The sequence below is a fragment of the Oenanthe melanoleuca genome, chromosome Z (genome assembly GCF_029582105.1).
Source record: "Oenanthe melanoleuca isolate GR-GAL-2019-014 chromosome Z, OMel1.0, whole genome shotgun sequence".
In the NCBI taxonomy this organism is placed as follows: Eukaryota; Metazoa; Chordata; class Aves; order Passeriformes; family Muscicapidae; genus Oenanthe; species Oenanthe melanoleuca.
The window spans coordinates 75,726,884-75,746,376 of record NC_079362.1 but is presented as its reverse complement, the minus strand read 5'-3'; the positions used below and the strand labels follow the sequence as shown (position 1 = coordinate 75,746,376).

At 47.7% G+C, this 19,493-nt stretch overlaps 1 protein-coding gene across 1 annotated transcript in view; it reads left to right on the top strand.

Moving 5' to 3' along the window:
- Positions 1-19,493, top strand: part of MYO5B (myosin VB) — a 156,309-nt gene that overhangs the window by 46,104 nt on the left and 90,712 nt on the right. The window contains exons 5-8 of the mRNA XM_056514136.1: positions 10,620-10,776; positions 12,615-12,758; positions 14,199-14,280; positions 17,494-17,601. Coding sequence (XP_056370111.1) covers positions 10,620-10,776; positions 12,615-12,758; positions 14,199-14,280; positions 17,494-17,601 — 491 coding nt within the window. The remainder of the gene's footprint in view (positions 1-10,619; positions 10,777-12,614; positions 12,759-14,198; positions 14,281-17,493; positions 17,602-19,493) is intronic.

Sequence of the window (19,493 nt, the reverse complement as noted above, 5' to 3'; positions counted from 1 at the left end):
GACTTTTCTCACAATCTGAGCTGTGGTCTTTCCTGTGTGATTCTGGAGAAAACGTGAAAAAGTGGGATGGAAAATCTGCTGTTGCTCTGGCAAAATGGGTGCTTGAATTGAAGGAAGGCAATTGAAGGAAGCTCCACCAAAAGGGAAGCAGCTCCAGTTTCCCATAGCAAACTGCCAGGTATGATGATGATGATGATGATGATGATGATGATGATGATGATGATGATGATGATGATGTCCAATCCCCTGGAAGGAACCGCCAAGACAAACTGCTAAATCCGAATTGCAGAACACTGTGATGTTCTGCCAGGGGAGTGGAAGGGCTCTGCAGACCTTACCTGACCCTTGCCATGCCAGTGGGAAACGAAATTGTCCTGGTGACCTGTTGGTTAGGCTGGAGTTTCCTCCTTCCCAGCACGAGGATCTGCTCACAGTGCTGCTGAGAGTTCTTGCAGAATAAATAAAATAAGAAATGCAGGGGTGATGTGATGGATGAATCCAAGTTTTGCATTCTTGTCTGAACTGCAGCTCAGTGGGTACCAGATAACTCCTGGTGTCTGCAGCTCCAACCAGGCTCAGCATCTGTTGTGCAATTCCTGAACTGTGAAAATTGGGAATTGTAAATTGGAAATGGGGTGTCTCCTCCCTTCAGCCCCACTGCCCACATGCTGCTTCTGTCACAAGTGCTCAGACACTTGGACTGCAAACAGAAAACTCTGTTTAGCAGTGGCTTTCCTTTTTTATTGGAGGTTATGTACAGAACTACAAACGGACAGGACTGCTGTGGAACACATCTGGAGCTGTTTATTTTCCAGCATCAGTCTCATTCCATGGTTGGGACAGTGGGAAGATGCCAGCAGCTCACTTCCTCAGCAGCAGCTGCAGAACTCAGTGTTAAAAGTCACTTCAAAGGTTTTTTGGCCAATCACAAAAACCAAAAGCATATTCACAGTAGTTTCACCCAATCACTACAAGTACCTTTGCACCTTTGGTTAAAACAGTGCTTGCTTATTTCAAATACAGGCTTGTAAGCCTTTAAATACAATGCACAGATCTCCATTTTTACTCTTAGAACTTCCTAATGTCCTGCTAGATATTTTTTTCTGCAGCTCAGGGTGTTTATTCTAGCCAAGCTTTAATACACAGACCATTGTTTTATTTGTCCTTGTTTCTACATCTCCTGTAACTCTTCTGCTGACAAATCTTATGGCTACCACTTAGCTCTAATTGCAGTTCTGCTGTTTCTGGGACCTGCTTTTTGCAGCTTTCCCGAACCCCTCTGATTTCAAGGACTCCCACAGAAGTTAGTGCACCCAGGCTCTGCACTGCACTGCCAGAATCCCTGCTCCCTGCAGCACAGGGGAAATGTCTGTGTCCTGCAGAGGCAGGTGCCACTGGGGCTGCCTGAGGTGACCACTGCTCTCTTTTCTGCCATGGGGGGCAATGCTGGAGCTGGAGAAGAGCAGAAACTGCAGAAAAAACCCTGCACACCAGCAGATAGACTCAGGGAGGGGTATGGGCACGGTGGGGAATGTCCTTTCACAGCACTTCACATTTCAAGCTTTTACAGGAGGATTTAAAGCCATACAAAGAGAGAGCAGATAGGAGTTAAAAGAGAGATTAACCCCCGACAGAGATGCAAGGGGAATCAGACTGGCACAGTAAATAAGGCTGAATCCTGTGTTGTATTAAAGGCAGGGAAGGGTTTAGTCTCCAGGAGAATGAGGCTGAGCTGTGCAGGAGGGATCAGCACAAAAATAAAGCTCTGGAGTAAAAAGGGGACCAGAGGAAAAATAAATCAAGAACCTTGAATTTAGGAAGTTGGAAAACTGAGGGGGTTCTCTTCTGCTTAGAGTTAAAAGTGGGATAGGGATGAGGGGAGGAGGTTTTGCAAGAGCTGTCCCTGGTGCTGGTGTAAGACCTCAGGGATTGCTTTTCTTCTCCAAAGGTGATATATTTTAAAAAAAAGAAAAAAAAAAAGGAGACGCTCCAGAAATGTTTCCCAAGAACTGGAGGAGAGACCCTCTGGTCTTACTTGCTATGGGAGAGGACAGAGATGCTCTGGTGATAAAGGGCCAGCTAATAAACATTTTTAAATGTTTTTTTTTTTTCTTTTTGGCAATTTGGAATAAGGACTGTGCTATTTGCTAGCAGATTTAATAATAAATGAGACATCCCTTATAGGAAAATCATAAATACTCATAAATGGGATAGAACTGGCATGAGAAAGCTTAAGGCAGAGAGAGGTCAGTGCCTTACTGAGAGAAAAAAGTGTGTGTGTGTGTGTGTGAAATATCACTGACCAGGAAGGAGGGACAATAGCCCACATCAAACATGCAGCCACTGCTGTGATGCAGGAGAGCTGTTGGAGCTCTGAGGGGAGGCAGCTGTAATGCCAAGCAGAATTAAACATTCAAAACAGCAAACATTCAAAACTCAAAACAGTGCTTGTGAGCAGCACAGTTAAATCAGAGCCCAAAGACTTGTGATTTGGCTTGCCCACCTCCCAGTCACTGCTTGCCACCCCACGTCCTCAGTGAACTTCTGGATGGTTTCAGAGCCTGGTTTCTGAAAATCCCTTCTGGGGGTTTTCCTGGTTTTCATCAACTGTAATTAGTCAGATGGTGGTATGAGAGTTTTCCAGGCACTTAGGATGGTGGTCCCTTCTTTCTGGGAGTGGCATGGGGTGGAAGAACAACTGTCTGTTCTCCTGGTGCTCCTAAGCTGATCTGTGGGCACAGCATCCCGTGACTCCTTCCTCTGGGTGATGCTTTTTGGGAGGATGCAGCCCCAAGCCTCTGCAGTGCTCCAGCAGCTGGCAGGTGGCCTGGGCTGGAGCCAGGGATGCTCTGTGGCATGATCCCAGCACAGAAAAGAGCATCAGGGGGCCAGAGAGCCAAGGAAACTGGCCGGGAGTGTGTTTTGCTGTCGTTGGGAGCAGCACACAAAAGAACTGCTGCCCTCGTTTCCGTGAGGCTGAGGAGCTTGTGCTCCTCCCCAGTGGGGTGTGCAAAGCAAGAAGGTCATTCAGACTGGAGACAGCTCAGCATTTTGCAGGACTGGGAGCTCTGAGGGTTTTCTGTGCTGTTGGAGGGGCATTTCCAGCTACCAGGTGTTTGGGGAGAAGGGACGTTAATGGGCTGGGGAGGAGTCCCAGCTCAAGAAAACACTCTCACCTCTGCAGAGGTGCCATGACCCTGTGTCCCAGGCTGTTTAACACTCTTAAGCCCAGCCTTCCTAATGCTGAGACCAAACCCACGGGGCAGCCCTGCCCTGCTGAGCTGGTGGTGACCACCACGAGAGGGTTGATGCTGAGCCTTGCCTGGTCTCATGTGCTGTCTGCTTATCTGTTGCACTTTGGCTGTAGGAGCAGCAGAAAGGATAATGAAATACAGTTCTTAGTGTAATGGAGGAGCAAAAAACAGCTTTTATTTAAAGAAACACTACACTTATATAGATTAGTTAGTGCAAAACAGAATAGAAAAGGCTCATTGGTCCAGGAAGGCAACTCCTCTTTGAAAACATGCTTTCTGCAAAACATCATGTCTCCAGCAGGTATTCAATCATTGTTATAATTCCTTGTCCTTGAGCAGCCTGAGAAACCCAAGGCTTCAAGGCTGCTTTTTCCCTGGTTCCCAGCAGCACCCACACTTATCCTTGCCCATTCCAGCCCAAACTGCTGCTTTTAGGCTTTTTCCCAGCACTCTCCACATTTTCTCCCTGTCTCCTTGCTGAAACCCAGGGGTGTGTGAGCAAATGGGCTCCAGAGCTGTGCAGGATGGATCCTGGGAAAAGCATCACCCCAAATGCATCTCAGAATCATAGAGTATGCTGAAGGGACTCATCAGGATAACCAAGTTCAACTCAAGTCCACCCATTCAGAATCCAACTCTTTCTTTATGACCAGAATGCATTCTGAAGCTCTGATGTGGGTGTAGGTTGTTGGTGAAAATGGTATTGTTTTGCCCCCACTGGTATGTACCATTGCATCAAAAGTTATCCCTGCAAAAAAATAAATTATCTGTATTAAATATAGTTTTCTATATCTATATTTCTATATAGTTTTCTATATTTCTATATATTTCTATATTTCTGTGTAAAAAATAGGAGGACCAAAAAAAGGTTCTATAGGGGAACCCATGCCATTTATGAAGGATACAGTGTAAAAAATGATCCAAATTATTGTGTAGCTCATGAAAATCTGTCCTGTTAGTGCTGCTGGCTTCTGCAGCTGCAGCATAAAGTGTGCATTTGCAGCTGATATTTGAAAATGTGAACAGAAAACAAGTGTTTAAACATTCTTGTTTGACTGGATGAAAAGTATCTTCTTGGGTTTATCTCAAGGAAAAGTGTAACTGCCTTATAGTTGTGGTTTTCTCTCTGCCTTGAGTGACAATTCCAGGGATCCTAAAAACCCAAATTAGAGCTAACAAATAAAAAAGCTGCTGCCACTATCAGCAATGCTGCTCCAAATTCCAGTTATCCCACAGAAATGGTAGCTACTCTTGGCTTCAGACTTTTTCAGAGATGGCTTTTCTCTGTGTTACAGCACTAAAAAACTCTGGTTTTTACCTCCAGAGTGCAACTTCTGTTTGTTCATTTGAAAGTAGAGTTGTACTGTCTCAGTTTTTCATCACTGCCATTAGCACTTGAAGGATGCAATCCAGTGGTAATTAAATTATTGCATTTTTTATATTTCTAACAACACCATTTTTTTCAACAGTGCTGTTGTTAGCTAGGCTCATTTCTTAGCCTTTGCAGCACTGTCAAGGGAGAAATGCATTGGGGCTTTTGTGGGTGTTCTCATTGTGGCCAGACTCAATTCAAACTGCAGTACTTAAAAGGTTTTTAATCTTCAGATTGCTTTATGAACACTAATCCTCCAGGCAACCTGAAAGAAGTAGGTTAAATATGATTTCCATGGTGGAGAGACTTATTGACTCGTTCCACGACAGAGAATTAGTGTCAGATCTGGGATTAAAGCTGGAGTGACCCCTGACTATTACTCACAGGGTCTGGCTCTGCCTTCATTTATTCCAGATCCCTTTCCCTCTTGGAGAAGCTGTGGTTTTAGAGCAACTGGTTTTGCTCCTGCTGCAGAGACCAGGGTGAAGTTGTGCAGTTAAGCTGCTTGTGCCAGTGGTGATTTTCTGATGGGATGACTGTGAAAACAAACCCTAGATGTTCTGGGTCCCTTCTTGTGGGTTTGGGTTATTGCTTTAAAAGAAGCTGGCTTTGGGGAAGTTCCAGCTGGTGATAGATGTTTGAAGAGCATTTGGGGCATATCTGTCTCCAAGTACTGTAAATATCTGCACTGAGGTGTCCCTGTCTCTCCTGTCTCAGGCAGAGGGGTGGTGAGAGCCACCCCTGGGTTCAAACCCTTTTTCACTGCTGTGGCTCAACCATCTCCTTTTCTGAAGTGAGGATTTTCCAGGGGTGTTCTGCCCTGGCTTAATTAGATAAAGTGGTGGGAGCTGCACGTGGAACCACTGGGCAGTGGATGCAGTGGGGAGAGGTGTCCAGCTGGGCAGCTTGGGGTGTGGATGCTTCTCCACACCTTTCCCAGGCTGTTTGGAGGCTCCTCCGAGGGCAGCAGTGTTCTCTGTGTGGTGAAGGACTGGGAAACAGGCAGGGAAATGTGTTCCCTTGATGTAAAGGCTGGTAATTAGCAGCCAGTGCTAATCAGCAAAGGAGTCTGAAGTGCCTTCATAGACACTGACTTTTCTCTTCATAGACAGCTGACTTTTGTTTGCCTTGGGCAGCACCTTTAGTTGTTGCCTTTAAAAAAATGGTATCCATTAGACTTCTAGAGCAGATATAAAGGGATTTTTACAGGTTGCCCAGAGCAGCTGTGGCTGCCTCATCCCTGGGAGTGACCAAGGCTGAGCTGGATGGGGCTCGGAGCAGCCTGGGGTAGTGGAAGGTGTCCCTGCTCATGGCTTTTACTGCATGGCCTTTAAAGGTCCTTCTGAAGTCTAGAATTTCTGTGATTCCACGATGTTTTTCATGTGTTGTGAAAACACCAGTGAGCCCCTCTTAGCTTTGCTGGGCTGGAGACATCCCCCATCTCTTACTGAGTGTGGTCCTGAGGGGCATTGCTCTTTACATGGCAAATACCTACAAAAAGATGTGTTACCCACCTCCAGAGCACCTCTGGAGCTGCTGCTGCCTCCTGCATTGAAGGAGCCATTCTGGATCTTGTTCTGGTTGGACTTGTGCCCTTTGTGGTTTTGTTTTCCTCTCTGATGGGTGGTGGCTGTAGCCCAGATTGTGGTGTTGGTTTCCCAGCCTGAGCGTCCTGTGAGCTGTGTGCCATGGGGAGAGGAGCTCTGATGCACTTTGTGGCAGCATAAAAAGCTGTGGTGGCAGCCCTGAGGTGCACAGGAGCACCCCCAGTCCCAGCAGGAGATGGGGCAGCACTGCCATGCTGCGGTGCTTGTTCACCCTTCATTTTATACAGGTTCTTTTCAAGAATAATTTACTCCTGCCCTGGCACTGCCAAAATTGAACGTATTTTAAACAGCTGTATTGCACACTGTGCCTGCATGGTGGCCAAACATTTCAGTGTCTTTTATTCCACACTGAACACAAACACCTCCTGCCTGGCTTTAACCATTTCTGCTGCCTGAGCATCCTGTGTGCTGCCAGCTGCTCTGTGGGGTCCATCGACCTTCCCCTGCTGGCACCAGCAGTTTACTTGTACACTGAAGAAGGGAAAGGCTCTGCAGCCTTTATTCCCGAAGGTTTTTATTCCTGAAGTTGAAAAATAGATGTCTGAACATGGATTATCCACCAAAAAACCCGGAAGAGACACATTACTGCAAACACAGGGGTTGAGTGGCCTGCTAAGAACAACTTTCTTTTCATTTTCTGTTACTTATATAATCCAGAAGTTTTTTTTGTGCCACGGAGAGCTCACCTGGCCTATTTCATATTGCAGCCATTTGTGCAAGTTCTTGAGAAACTCTGGGAGAATGGGACCTGGCAGAGTGGCTGCAGTAGCAGCAAATTGTGTTTGCCATAGTTTTGTCACTGGGCTCAGTGTCTTTTGGCAAACGTCTGTTTAAAAAGAGACAAGCCAGAGGGAGGCATAAAGCAGTCAGAATGCCACTTAAAGGCGTTTTTGTGATGGGATCTGAAGCCCAGGGGAGCTGTGGGTCTGGGCTGGTCCTTAGCTGTGCTCTCAGGTGAGTTGGTCTCTGCTTTCCCCAGCCAGTTTCCCTCCCCAGTAGCTGGTGACAGAGAAGTGAAGGAGGTCAAATTTGGTAACAAGGACTCATAATTGTGAATCTTAAACAGAAAAACGAACTGGGTTAACAAATACTACCTTGCAGCAGTGCTGTCTGGGTGCCAAGTAATGCATCTTTTGAGATTTTGGCATCACTTAGCTGAAGACTCACTCCCAGACTGGTGGAGCTTTTATCCTAAGGCTTTAAGAGAAAAGTGGCAGGGAGATGTTATCTGAAATGTGCCACTTGGGCCATACCTGTCATGCACAGCAGGGTGGGAAACAATAATTCTGAAGTAGCTTAAGTGTGGCTCTAAGCTAGCTTTGCATTTGCAGAGCTCCTTTTGCAGGAATTTTGGTTGTCACATCTCCCTTCAGCTTCTCCCTCACCTCTGACCAAGGACAGGCTGTTCATCCACCCTTGCAGCCCGTGCCAAAGCCTCTGCCTGCCCCTTTATGGGCAGCTGGCAGGAATTTTGTCTGTTGGATCCTGCTGATGGCCAGTGTGGGATTTCACTCAGCAGGAGGTTGTGCATGAGTCAGGGGATCCATTAAGGCTGGAAAATGCCTTTAATATCAAGTCCAGCTGCCAGCCAGCACTACCAGCATGTTCCCCATGCCCTCAAGTGCCACATCCACACTTGGTTCAAACACTTCCAGCAGCCTGTGCTGGGGCTTGTCAGCCCCTTCCATCAAAAAATCATTCCAGATATCCATCCTGAGCCTTCTCTGGCACAGCTTGAGGCTATTTCCTCTCCTCCTTTCACTTCTTCCCTGGGAGGAGAGATGACAACCCACCTCAGTGAAGATGATCAAAGCTTGGGGGAAGCTTGAGTCAGAGTTCAGTCCAACCACAGCCATCAGCCAGGACCTGCTGCTGTGGCTTCACCCAGCTCCCTTTGGGGCTGCTGCTGAGTTCCCCTTCCCCTCTGTGGAGCTGGCACTGTTTTTCCTCTGCTGGCTGCTGCCAGGAGAGGTTTCTTGCACACCTGTGCAAGCCCCAAGGTGTGGGACTGGCACACTGCCTGGATCCTGCCAGCTGGCTTTGCCAAGGCCACCAGGCTGTGACTTAGCAGGAGCAGGCTGTCCCCACCCAGGATGAGTCACTGGCTCTGGGATTTTGGCTGCCTGGCTGAGGGTGTTCCTGCATTGCTGCCTCGTTGCTGGCGTGGTTGGAGGCTCCTCTTGCCCTCCTTGGTTGGTACCCAGGGGAACTGCTTGGCTAAGATACACTTTGTGAACTGGTGTCTGAAAAATGGAGCTGGGAATTATCTTGTCAGTCTGCTGCTGCTGAAAGCATCCCAAAGTCATGGTTTGCACCAAAATGTTACACGTGACTTGGCTGAGGTTTTTCCTCTCAAACCAGTTACCCTGAGCCTAGAAGGAATTAAGATGTTTGTGCCTGACAGTGGAGGGAAGCAATGGTGTGGTGTGTCTTTGGTGGAAGAGCAAAAGTGGTGTATGGCAATCATTTAGCTTTTGTCCTCGTCTGGTATAAACTGGAACTGAGTATCTTAAACTGAAATGTGTTTTGATGGTATTTCCTGATGTCAAGAGAACTGTGAGGTATAAATTTATTGTTGTACTTGTGTATGGGATTTTCTGTGCCTGCTTTCAGCTGTGATTCACAAAAGCCAGGGCAGAGTCTGGGAAGCTTAAGCTGATCTTGCTTAAAAACACACTCAATTACATCCTTAAAGCTTACCCAAGAGCTCGGGTATTTTGGGAGCTTATAGCAAATCCTGCAGTGAAAACTCTGCCCTTCCCAAAATCTGCAGCCAGACTGCAGAGGTGCTGTGTGCTGATGGTGCCCCAGGGAGTGAATCCCACTGCAGCAGAGGATATTGGCCCTGGAGCCAGCAAAACTTTCCCTGGAGGGATGTAGTTCTGGAAATGAGCTCCTCTTACTGCTTGGGCCCTTCCTCTGCCTTGCAGCTCAAGCATGTTAAACAGATTAATTATTGGGGTGTGTCTGGTGGGAAGGACTGGCTATTCCATGGTGACTTGTGCAGGGGTTTTGTGTGGATTATTAACTTTGGAAGTGGAAAAAGGTATTTGGAAGGGATTCTGCTCTGTGCAAGGCTAAGTGTGAAAATACTGATACTCATGTAATTGCATAGAGAATCAAGTGACTTCTTCTGTATCCCAATTTTAGGGCATTTGATTTTACAGCTTCAGTATTTTTAACGTGTTTTTAGCGTAGAGGAATCTTTCTGGGTAACTGTGTCTTAAAAGCAAGTTTCATGAGTTGACTGTGTTTTAATGAAAAGAATGCTTGAGTGAAGAAGCTGGGGAAAAATGAAATATACAGTATTAGGAGCTGATACTCAGCCAATGCCTGTTAGTATTTCTCCGGACAAAGGTCCAGCAGCAGGGGCTGGCTGTTGTGGTGTGGAAGAAATTTGCTTCCCAGAGACTCAGGATGGAGGAGGCAGCAGTGCTTCGTGCAGGGGCTCAGATCCTGCTGTCTCTGAGGCTTCTGGAAATGTTCAGTGTCCTTCATGTTTTCTCTGGGAAGTTTCACAGTTGTGCATTTGTCCTGGTTTGGAGGACAAGTGTCTGCCAATAAAGGCAGAAGCTTCTCTTTCAATTGGAGGATGTAAACCCCTCCCTCCAAATTATTGTTATAATTTTGAAGTTATGGGGCTCTCAGGCAAAGATATGGGAATTAGGAATAACAGTTCTTCACTAGGAAAATTAAAATAGCAATGCAGTGTTACACAGAACAATCCCAACCCTGCCAGAGTCAGAATCCAAGCTGACACCCGTCAGTCAGTCAGGGTGTTGGCACAGTCCCATTCAATGGTGGCTGCATCCTCCTGCAGGGGCAGATGTGGTTCAGCTGGAGCAGTGCTCCTGGAGAAGGTGCAGTTTCCTCTGAAGCTCCAGGGATGATGTGGAAAGGTCTGGCTTTCCTCTGGAATCCAGTGGGAAGAAGGTTCCTTGGTGTCCAAAATGTCAGTTTTTATCTGGGTAGGAAAGGCTTGGCTCCTCCCCTGGCTGGAGCATCTCCCATGGGATGATGGAATTTTATCAGTCATGCCCTGGGACTCAGTGGCCATGAACAGGAGATATCTCCTGGAGGGAGGATGGGCTGTAGGAAGATAAAGATGATTGCCCAGCTGGTTTAAAGATGGCCCATGAGCAGATAATGTGTGCCAGGAGATAAGGAATCACTACCCCACCTGGTTTCAAACAGATACACATTTCTGGCTACATCAGCCCAGCACAGCATCATTCTCTGTTACTTTTGCAGTCCCCAAGAAACCCACGAGTGTTTGAACGACGGGGTGAGGGTGCAACGCGGGAAGACAGCACGAACAGCTGACCAGAAAATGGGCTAGCTCAGAGAAATTCAGCTTTAATTAACTTTTCTGCTCTGGCTCCCCAGGGATGAGAAGAACCAGTCCATCATCGTGAGCGGGGAGTCGGGGGCGGGCAAGACGGTGTCTGCCAAGTACGCCATGCGCTTCTTCGCCACCGTCGGCGGCTCCGCCAGCGACACCAACATCGAGGCCAAAGTCCTGGCCTCCAGCCCCATCATGGAGGTAAAACCTGCTCCCTGCCCTCTGCCCTGCTTGCACTGCTCGCCCTGTCTCTCTGTGCAGCGGGAGCCCCTGGGGATTTGTGAGGCAGGTCTGATCTACGGCAGAACAGTCCTGGAGCTGGACTGGAGTGCAGAAATGCACCAGCAGCCTTATAGACCACCCCAACTGCACCTGGCTTTGATGGTCCTAAAGCTGAGCCTGAGTAGCCTCAGCACATCTCCAGGAGCTGGGCTTTGGTGGGGCTCCAGAGTGGAGAGCCCAAGCAGAGCAGCTGGCACTGTTTGTGTTTCCTGCACTGTTGGTGTTTTATCATCTTCCTCCTTTGTCACTGCATGGTTCCCCCTAATCTCCTCCTTTTGTTGTACAAGCATGGAATAGAAAATAAAGGGATTAATCTATCTGAGATATTTAAATTAATTTAGATTTTTATTAGTTTTCTGTTGCTGCCAATCATGTATCAGCCTCTTCCCTTAGGCAGCAGCAACAGGACAAAAGGATGTGGTCTTAAGATGTGCCAGGGAAGGTTTAGGCTGGACTTTAGGAAGATTTTCCTCATGGAAAGGGTGGTTAGGTATTGGAAAGGGGCTGTCCAGGGAGGTGTTGGAGTCCCCATCCCTGGAGGGGCTCAAGGAAGGGCTGGATGTGGCACTCAGAGCTTTGGGCTGGTTACAAGGTGAGGATTGGGCACAGCTGGGACTGAGAGGGATTTTCCAACCTGGCTGATCTGTTGGGATGTTGGGTGTTGAAGAATGAGTCACTTTATAGGGAAATCCCTGCTCTGAAGGAAAAGAATTCTTACAAATACAAAAGAAAGGGAAAAAGCAGCTTTGTTTCCTTTCACTGAAGCCAGATACTGAAAATAAATGTCTGCGTGCCTAAATCCCATTTTCCAGACAGATTTTGGAGTCATGAAAAGCCTTCAGTTGGTTTTGGGCTTTTCCAAAGTTCTGAAGAACTTCAGGCTCGTGTGACTTTCTTTTCAAGGCAGGAGGCAGCAGTGCTGCTTTAGTGAGTGTGGTGCTGTGCTGTGCTTACCCTTAGGCTTGGCTCAGCCTTTAGGGAGGTTTCCCATCCCGGTGCCTCGTGCCAAAATTGATAGACAGAGAGGTGGTGGCTGGCTCAGGGTGACACACAGCTGGTTTTCTGCAGGTTTGCTCCTGGCAAACCTGCCAGTTTGCTCCTTTCCTTACTCATCTCCCCTTCCTCTGTGAAATGCAGCTGCAATACCAGGGGGCACTTAAAACCGTCCAGGAAAAAAAATCCATAGTGCACACCATTCTTCTATATGACCCCAGAATTTTATTGCTCTAATTTCCCTGCCTGTGTTCAGTTCTGACTATAATTTCTAAGTGCTGAGGCCAGGCAACCTGCCTGTCTTTATTGGAAATTGATGAGAACATTGCCTATGCAGAAAAAAACATAAAAGAAAACTGCCTGGTTTGCAGAAAAACCCTGAGTTAAATAGACTTGTGGGGGAAGGAGACCCATCCAGGGAAGGTACTGATGTTTGACTGTGAACAAAGGTGGGAGCATCCTATAAGGCTCAGCATGAATGTTCAGGTTTTTGGGTTGCTGATAATTTAATTACTGTACAAATAATCACGGCTGTTTGTATGCTTTTTTTCTTCCATAAAAACCCTGGAGAAATCACATTTTCAGTGAGGAGTTCTTCCCCACAGTCACACTGTTCCTCTGGCTTCTGCATCTGGGAGGGGGTTTTCCTCAAATCCTGCTGTGACTGTTTATGTAACACTGATTGCAAATCGAAGTGTTTAAAAAAAAATGCAAAAATTCAATTAAAATTTAATGTTTGATTCTGGTTTTTTTTTTTTATGCAGGCCATTGGAAATGCTAAAACAACAAGGAATGACAACAGCAGCCGCTTTGGGAAATACATTCAGATTGGCTTTGATAAAAAATACCACATCATTGGTGCCAACATGAGGACGTATCTGCTGGAAAAATCTCGGGTTGTATTTCAGGTGAGGAGCTGTGGGGCTTTTTCCTTTCTTTCTTTTGGGTGCTGTGTTCCAGGAATTCAATAGTCTGGTTATTTTCTGTGGGTTAAAAAAAAAAAAAAAAACCAAACCAAAAAAACCCAAAACAACAAAACATCTTTACAAGTGGAACCACAGAGTCATTTGGTTTGAAAGTGACCTTTAAGATCACTGAATCCAACTGTCCCCCCAGCACTGCCATACCCATCACAGAACCATCATCGTGGAATGGTTTGGGTTGGAAGGGACCTTAAAGATCACCTCATTCCACATCCTTCCACTGTCCCAGGCTGCTCCAATTCCCATCCAGCCTGGCCTTGGGCACTGCCAGGGATGTAGGGGCAGCCCCAGCTGCTCTGGGCACCCTGTGCCAGGGCCTGCCCACCCTCCCACCAGCAATTCCTTCCCAATATCCACCCTAAACATACTCTCTGTCAATGGAAAGCTGTTCCCTCTTGTCCTGTCCCTCCATACTCTGGTACAAAGTCCCCAAGTGCCACCTCCACATGGCTTTTAAACCCCTCCAGGGGCTCCACCACTGCCCTGGGCAGCTGTGACATGAAGAAATTGTTCCTAATAGCCAACCCCTGGTACACCTCGAGGCTCTGTCCCCTTGTCCTGTCTCTTTCTTGGTGGACACAGCTCCCAGGTGTGTCTTTTGGACTCAGTCTTGGAGTTCTCTGTGATTCCAGCCTGATGAGCCTCCTGCTGGGCTGAGGTGGACCTGGGAGAGTTGTTAGGCACAGAGCCAGGAGAACAAACTGCAGGCAGCAGTGCTCAGTTTAGAAGACTCATTTTGAAGAGGAAGGGGCAGGAGAGGGGCTGGGAAGGCTGATGTCTCTGCCACAGCACATCCCTTGGGTTTCTTGTGCTGGCTTAGGAGAGGCTTTCTTGGCCTCTGCTTGGGATGTAGATCAGAAGCTACTGCAAAAATTTTGTCCTTCCACAAAAAAAAAAAAAAAGAATGCCCCAGCTACAAAAATCTTAAAAAACTGGCAACTTTGAGAAATCCATGAAGAGCAAACCACCCTATTTTACATTACTGTGGGTTTGCAGCTCAGTGCTTACTGCTTCATTTAGCCTGGTTATTCCAGAGAGGGACAAGATGTGGGAGGCAATTTTACAGAATTTTTGCTTTCTTTGCCAGATGAGCAATACAGAATTTTTGCTCTCTTTGCCAGATGGGCAATACAGATGTTTTGCTTTCTTTGCCAGATGGGCAATTCAGATTTTTTACTTTCTTTGCCAGTGTGTGTGGGTCAGGCTGAGCACCTCCTTTCTCCCAGGTGGCAAGGAAAACATCCTTGTGCTGGTGTCCCTGGCGTGGTGGTGGGAAGCAGGGGATGGCACTGGGGTGTCCCTGGGCTCAGGGGTGGCAGTGTGAGGGTGCTGTGACCTCTCTGGTAACTCAGCATTTCCCTGCAGGCAGAGGACGAGCGCAACTACCACATCTTCTACCAGCTCTGTGCCTCCTCAAGCCTTCCAGAATTCAAAGACCTCGGGCTCAGTAAGTGCTGGCACGTCCCCTGGCTGGGTCTGAGGGTGGCTGGAGGATGTGGTGGGGTCACTGCAGGTGCCCAGGCACTGCAGGAGGGGAGGGAGATGGGACTGAAAGGTTTGTGCTGCTGGGTGGGGCACAGGTTTGCTCACCCCATCACCAGGGATGTGGCAACTTGGGTGAGGGTGGGGAGACCAGCTGGGGCTGCCCCTGGATCCCTGGCAGTGCCCAGGGCTGGTTGGATGGGGCTTGGAGCAGCCTGGGACAGTGGAAGTGTCTCTTTAAAGGTCCCCTCCAACCCAAACCATTTTGTGATTCCATGATTTTGTAAAAATCAGCAGCAGAGCTGCAGTGAAACTACATTGCTGTGGTATGTGCCAGCTGGTGCAGGGAGACCATGTGTTAATATTGTACCAACCTTGCATAAGGTGTGTGTTTTAAACCAAATGTGAGTGTGGGCTGCTCTGGCCAGTGTCCTGGCAGGAGTGGTTTTTTCCTTTGAATTAATTATGTTTCTCTTTATTTAATGGCTAACTCCTGGGATGGGCTGGGTGTTTTTTTACCCAGGATTTGCAGCAAAACCTCTGTAGAGCACCTGGTTCAGAGAGTGCAATTTCAGCAGGTGGCACAGGGATGAATTTTAATTATTATTTTATCTTGAATATTTGCTGTTGCTTGGAGAGAAAAGCAAGGTTCAAACCAGGCTCTTTTACCTATTTTGAGTAGTGAGCAAGGCAGGCTCTGATCCCACCATAGGCTCTTGCAGAAGTTGCCATCCACACCACAGTGGAATGGCAGATGAAGAGAGGGGCTTTCAGTTTCTGGTGATTCTGGGCTTGTCTTAATGACCTTTGGGGTCACTGTAGGCACATTGGCCACACAGAGCACATCCCATGGACCATTTTCAAGAGTTTATGCCATGCTTGTGTGCTTCATTTTTAATAACATGCCCTGGGTAACGATGATGCTTGCTGTCATCTTAAAATTCAGACACAAATCATTTCAGCTCCATCTGGGAGATGAGTTTGACGTGTGAGAGCTCCAGCTGTGAAACCACTGCTCTCTTCTTGGGAGCACGTGGATCAGGGGAAGTACCAGTCCTACCCACCACAGCTCTCTAAAAGCATCCTCTGTGTTTGTGGTGACCGGACTGGAGGCTGAGAGGCTTTTCTGTCCCGGTGCATCGCCCAGGACACGTTTGTGCTCTTGTGGCTCTCAGCTTCAGCATCTCAGGGATGAATGTGTGATGGCAGCAGCTGGCAGTGCAGGAGCAGTGGGTGCCAGGGCCTGCAAGGAAGCCTCCTTGGGCCACTTCTAATCAAAATTTGGTGCCAGTGCCTGCCAGTCTCCTGCTGCTCTCGGTGGCACTTTGCGTTTGCTGCGCCACAGCACGCACAGGTATCCAAAGAAGTTCTTTCCAGAGGTGCAGGTGTGTGTCCGTGGTGTTTCCTGCCCTCTCACCTTGCAGTAGTTGGAAAGCCCCTCCCCAGAGTGTTGTGGTGGCTGCCAGGGACAGGGGACAGGGAGGTGGCTCCTGAGCTGCTCCTGTTGGGTGGCACAGGCTCAGCTTGGCCCTGGGGGTTGCTGCTGCTGGGTGGTCTGTGGGTGCACAGTTCACTTGTTTTTCTTTCTTTTGAGTGATGTTTCTCATTTCCAGCTTTGCCTTGGATTTACTGGCTTGCTTGAAGATGACTAGTCAGAGCTTAGATTTGTTTTCTGAGTGTGAGCTGTACTTACCTGTCAACCTTGTCTTCCCAAGGCTTATACAAAACAAGAGGTGTCTTGATGTGAAAATCCACTTTTTATTTATTACTCATGGAGGAGGATGTATTTTTTTTCCATATAAAAAACAGGAGCTATTGCTTCTCCTTTGGGCTTTGCACATACAAAGAATTGTTATTATTTCCTTTTATGTTGCAAGATGCTGAAAAACAAAAAAGTCTCTAAACATCCATGAACCCAGCAGAGCAAACCAGTGTTGGCTTCAGTCAGAGTGATCATAAAGGCTTAATTTTAAACTAGAAAGTAAATATTTGACTTTAAATGGTGATGTGCAATGCAAGTGCCTTTTGAAGTGTGGTGTCTAGTTCAATGATGCCTGGGCAGTGGTGCAAGGCAGGAATGTGCTTAATTTGTTTGCAATGAATCAAAGGGCTGGCGTGGCCATTAAAATAATTACAGGGATCTTGAAATGTTCAGATTGGAGTCAGTTGTGCCAGAGATGACTTGAGGCAGAGACAGATCCCAGTGTGGATGTTTAAAGTTGAAAGCTGATGTCCTGGCCCCAGCAGCAGCCCTGGCTGCATCTCTCAAGGTGATGTGGAGCACAGCAAGCTTTGAGTGTGAGCTGGGTGAGCTCCTGTTGTGCTGGGGGACCAGGAGGGGCATTGTCTGCCTGACCCCAGTCAGCATTTCCTGCCCCTTGTCCCTGATGCTCCAGCAATCAGTGGAATTACCAAAATCTCCGGGTCTGCTGGGGCTTTGTATGCCAAAACCAATTAAATGTTTTTCTTTACAGACTGAAAGTACAGCTAATGCAGGAGCCTGTGGGGGTGCCTGGGAAGGGATGAGTTCTGGTGGCAATTTGAGTTAAGAAAAGTGCAGATTGCAGTGATTTTAAAGGTTTCCACTAGGCTGGCGTGGTACACAGTTGGCCTTTTCTCTGTATTCATGATGCTTGGGAAATATGTTTGTGTGTGTTAATGGGTGGGTTTTGGCAAATGACTCCTCCTGAGTTCAACAAAAGATGCCTCTCAGCCTCCTCAGGTTGTACTGGTGTCATCCTGGAGTTACTTTGCTAAAGCACAGGTGTTAAAGTGGTGTAATGCAGGCACCCTGAGCCATTCTCCATTCCCTTTGCTCCCAAGGATTAAGGCTTTGTGCAGAAAAGGTGTTAAAGCGCCTGAATCAGTCATGGATGTGCAAAACAGGGCGAGGCATTACTGGAAGCAGCATTTGGAATGGTCTTCCCCCATGTGATGGAGCTGTTCCTAGAATCCCACAGCGCTGCCCTGGCTGAACTTGCTGTGCAGGGATAAAAGTTCCATCACTGCAAGAAGCAGCTACAGCCACTTACCAAGGCTCTGCTCCATCCACTCCTGGGCAAACTGTGCTTCAGAGGACACAGGTGCCCTTCAGGGTGGGGGACAGAGCATCCTAGTGGGGTTCTGGGGAGTGGCTGCTGCTGCTGCTGATGTGTTTCTCCTCTTCCTTCTCTCCTAGCATGTGCTGAAGACTTTTTCTACACTTCTCAGGGAGGGGACACGTCCATCGATGGCGTGGATGATGCTGCTGACTTTGAGAAAACCAGGCATGCCTTCACCCTGCTCGGTAAGGGGCTGCTCTGCTCTGAGCCTGCCCAGCAGAAATCCCTCGCAGTTGCTTTCAGTGTTTTGCCTGAATCACAACGTTCCTGTTGACCTAGTTGGCTTTACTTTGCTCTTTAGTAGGAGCTACAGCAGTCTGTGAAGCAGCAGTGGAATGGAGAAGGACTGAATTTAAGGGAAACTTGAACCATTCTGAAGCCAAAGCAGGCTGCAGTATTGACTTGCTATTTTTCACCCTGTTTACAAGCAGGAAAAGAGCTGTTACTCTGCAGTTGAGGCTGTGTTGTGGTTGAGGGTGATGTCACTTCTTGGATCAGAGCGTTGTACCGAGTAGCTGATTCCTGGAAATAATGAGCTGAGTGCATCCCTGCTGTGCAGAGCCCAGGGCTGCATGGCAGCTGCAGGAGCTGTGTCCAGCTGCAGCAGGGCTCTGTGGGAGGAAAAAACAGCCTGGAAGGGAAAACGTGGCCAGTTTATTTGTATTTATCTGAAACCAAGGCTATAAATCCTGGTTCCATTCCACAGGCTGGGAGAGGAGGTTCATAGCCTGTGAAATCCCCTGACCAGCTCTGCCTGCAGTGAGTGTGGGGGCTCACTGTGAGCTGTAGAATTGCAATTGTTTCTGTGTGAGTCCAGAGTATTCCTCTGGCTTCCCTGGAAGGTTTAAGACCCCCCTGGCGGGGTCCCCAAAGACCCTCGAATGAGACCCAGGTGTCTCAGGGGCTGGATTTAGCTCCTTGGAACAATTTACCAACATTGAGAGAAGAAATGCAAGCTGCAAGAATAAACAGAGTGTAAATTAGACTGTTAGAATGTAGAATTAGCAGATTTCTAAAATGTTTATATTAAGGGGCTCATGGCCAAGATGGAAAATTTGGGGGTGTGGATACATCTTCTTCCTTCTTCTCTGTGTCATCCGTGCTGGGTGACATGCTGGCACTTTCAGATTGGATGGAGACAAAGCTGGACAGGTTAACAAAGTTGTAGTATTGTATTGGAAAATAATTGTAAATACCTAGTACATAATTTAGACTATAAAAGATAAGTTCTGCCTCTGCCAGGCAGATTCTGCCCTGGACGTCTAGCGAGCAGAGCGCTGTTCATGGACAAAGCATTCCTGAGATAAGGAACAATAAACAACCATGAAAACCTCTAAGAACAGCCTCCTGCAGTCTCTCATCGACGGGCATTGGAAAGAGCTGGGTTCCAAACCACCTGCATGTCCTCCAGAGGTGATCTCAGGTCTAAGGAGACACCTCGGGATGTGACAGTTTCCCCCAAAATTTGTCCTCTTTGTGCTTTAGATGGGTCTCATCTCTTTCTCTTTGGGGTCTTGTCTTTGCCCTCCTCTTGTTCAGCTTGTGTGGCTCCTGTTAACTACTCAAAAAATACGATCCCTGGTTGCTCCAGACTTGCCCACAGGAGTGCAACCCCCAGAGAACTCTCTCGCCATCCCCTTGGCATGTGGGGTCTCTCTTTCCTTCCCAGTCCCTTCTCTGGCTCCCCAGATCTCTCCTTGCTGGTCCCTGGGAATCCCTGTGAGAGCATCTTCCTCCGGGGCCAGTCTGATGATGATTTTCTGTTCTTCACGTGCTCCTGCTTTTCCTCATTTTCCTTCAGTGTTTCCCAGCTCTGCTTCTGTTCAGGGCCTGGTGAAATTACCACTACAGTTTCCAGTCTTGCCTTTTTGTGTGTAACAAGAAGTCAAATTTGTCTGCAAAGCCCCAGTCCTGGCCAGGCTCAACTCCAGTTCCAAGTAAGAGCAGAGCATTGCTCCTTTCAGTAACCTTGAAACATTTCTCACTGTGCTGATAACAGAAAAGTCCCAAGAGAAAGGGAAGCTCTGGATAATTCAGAAACCAGCAGGTGATGTCTCAGACCTTGGGTGGATAATTA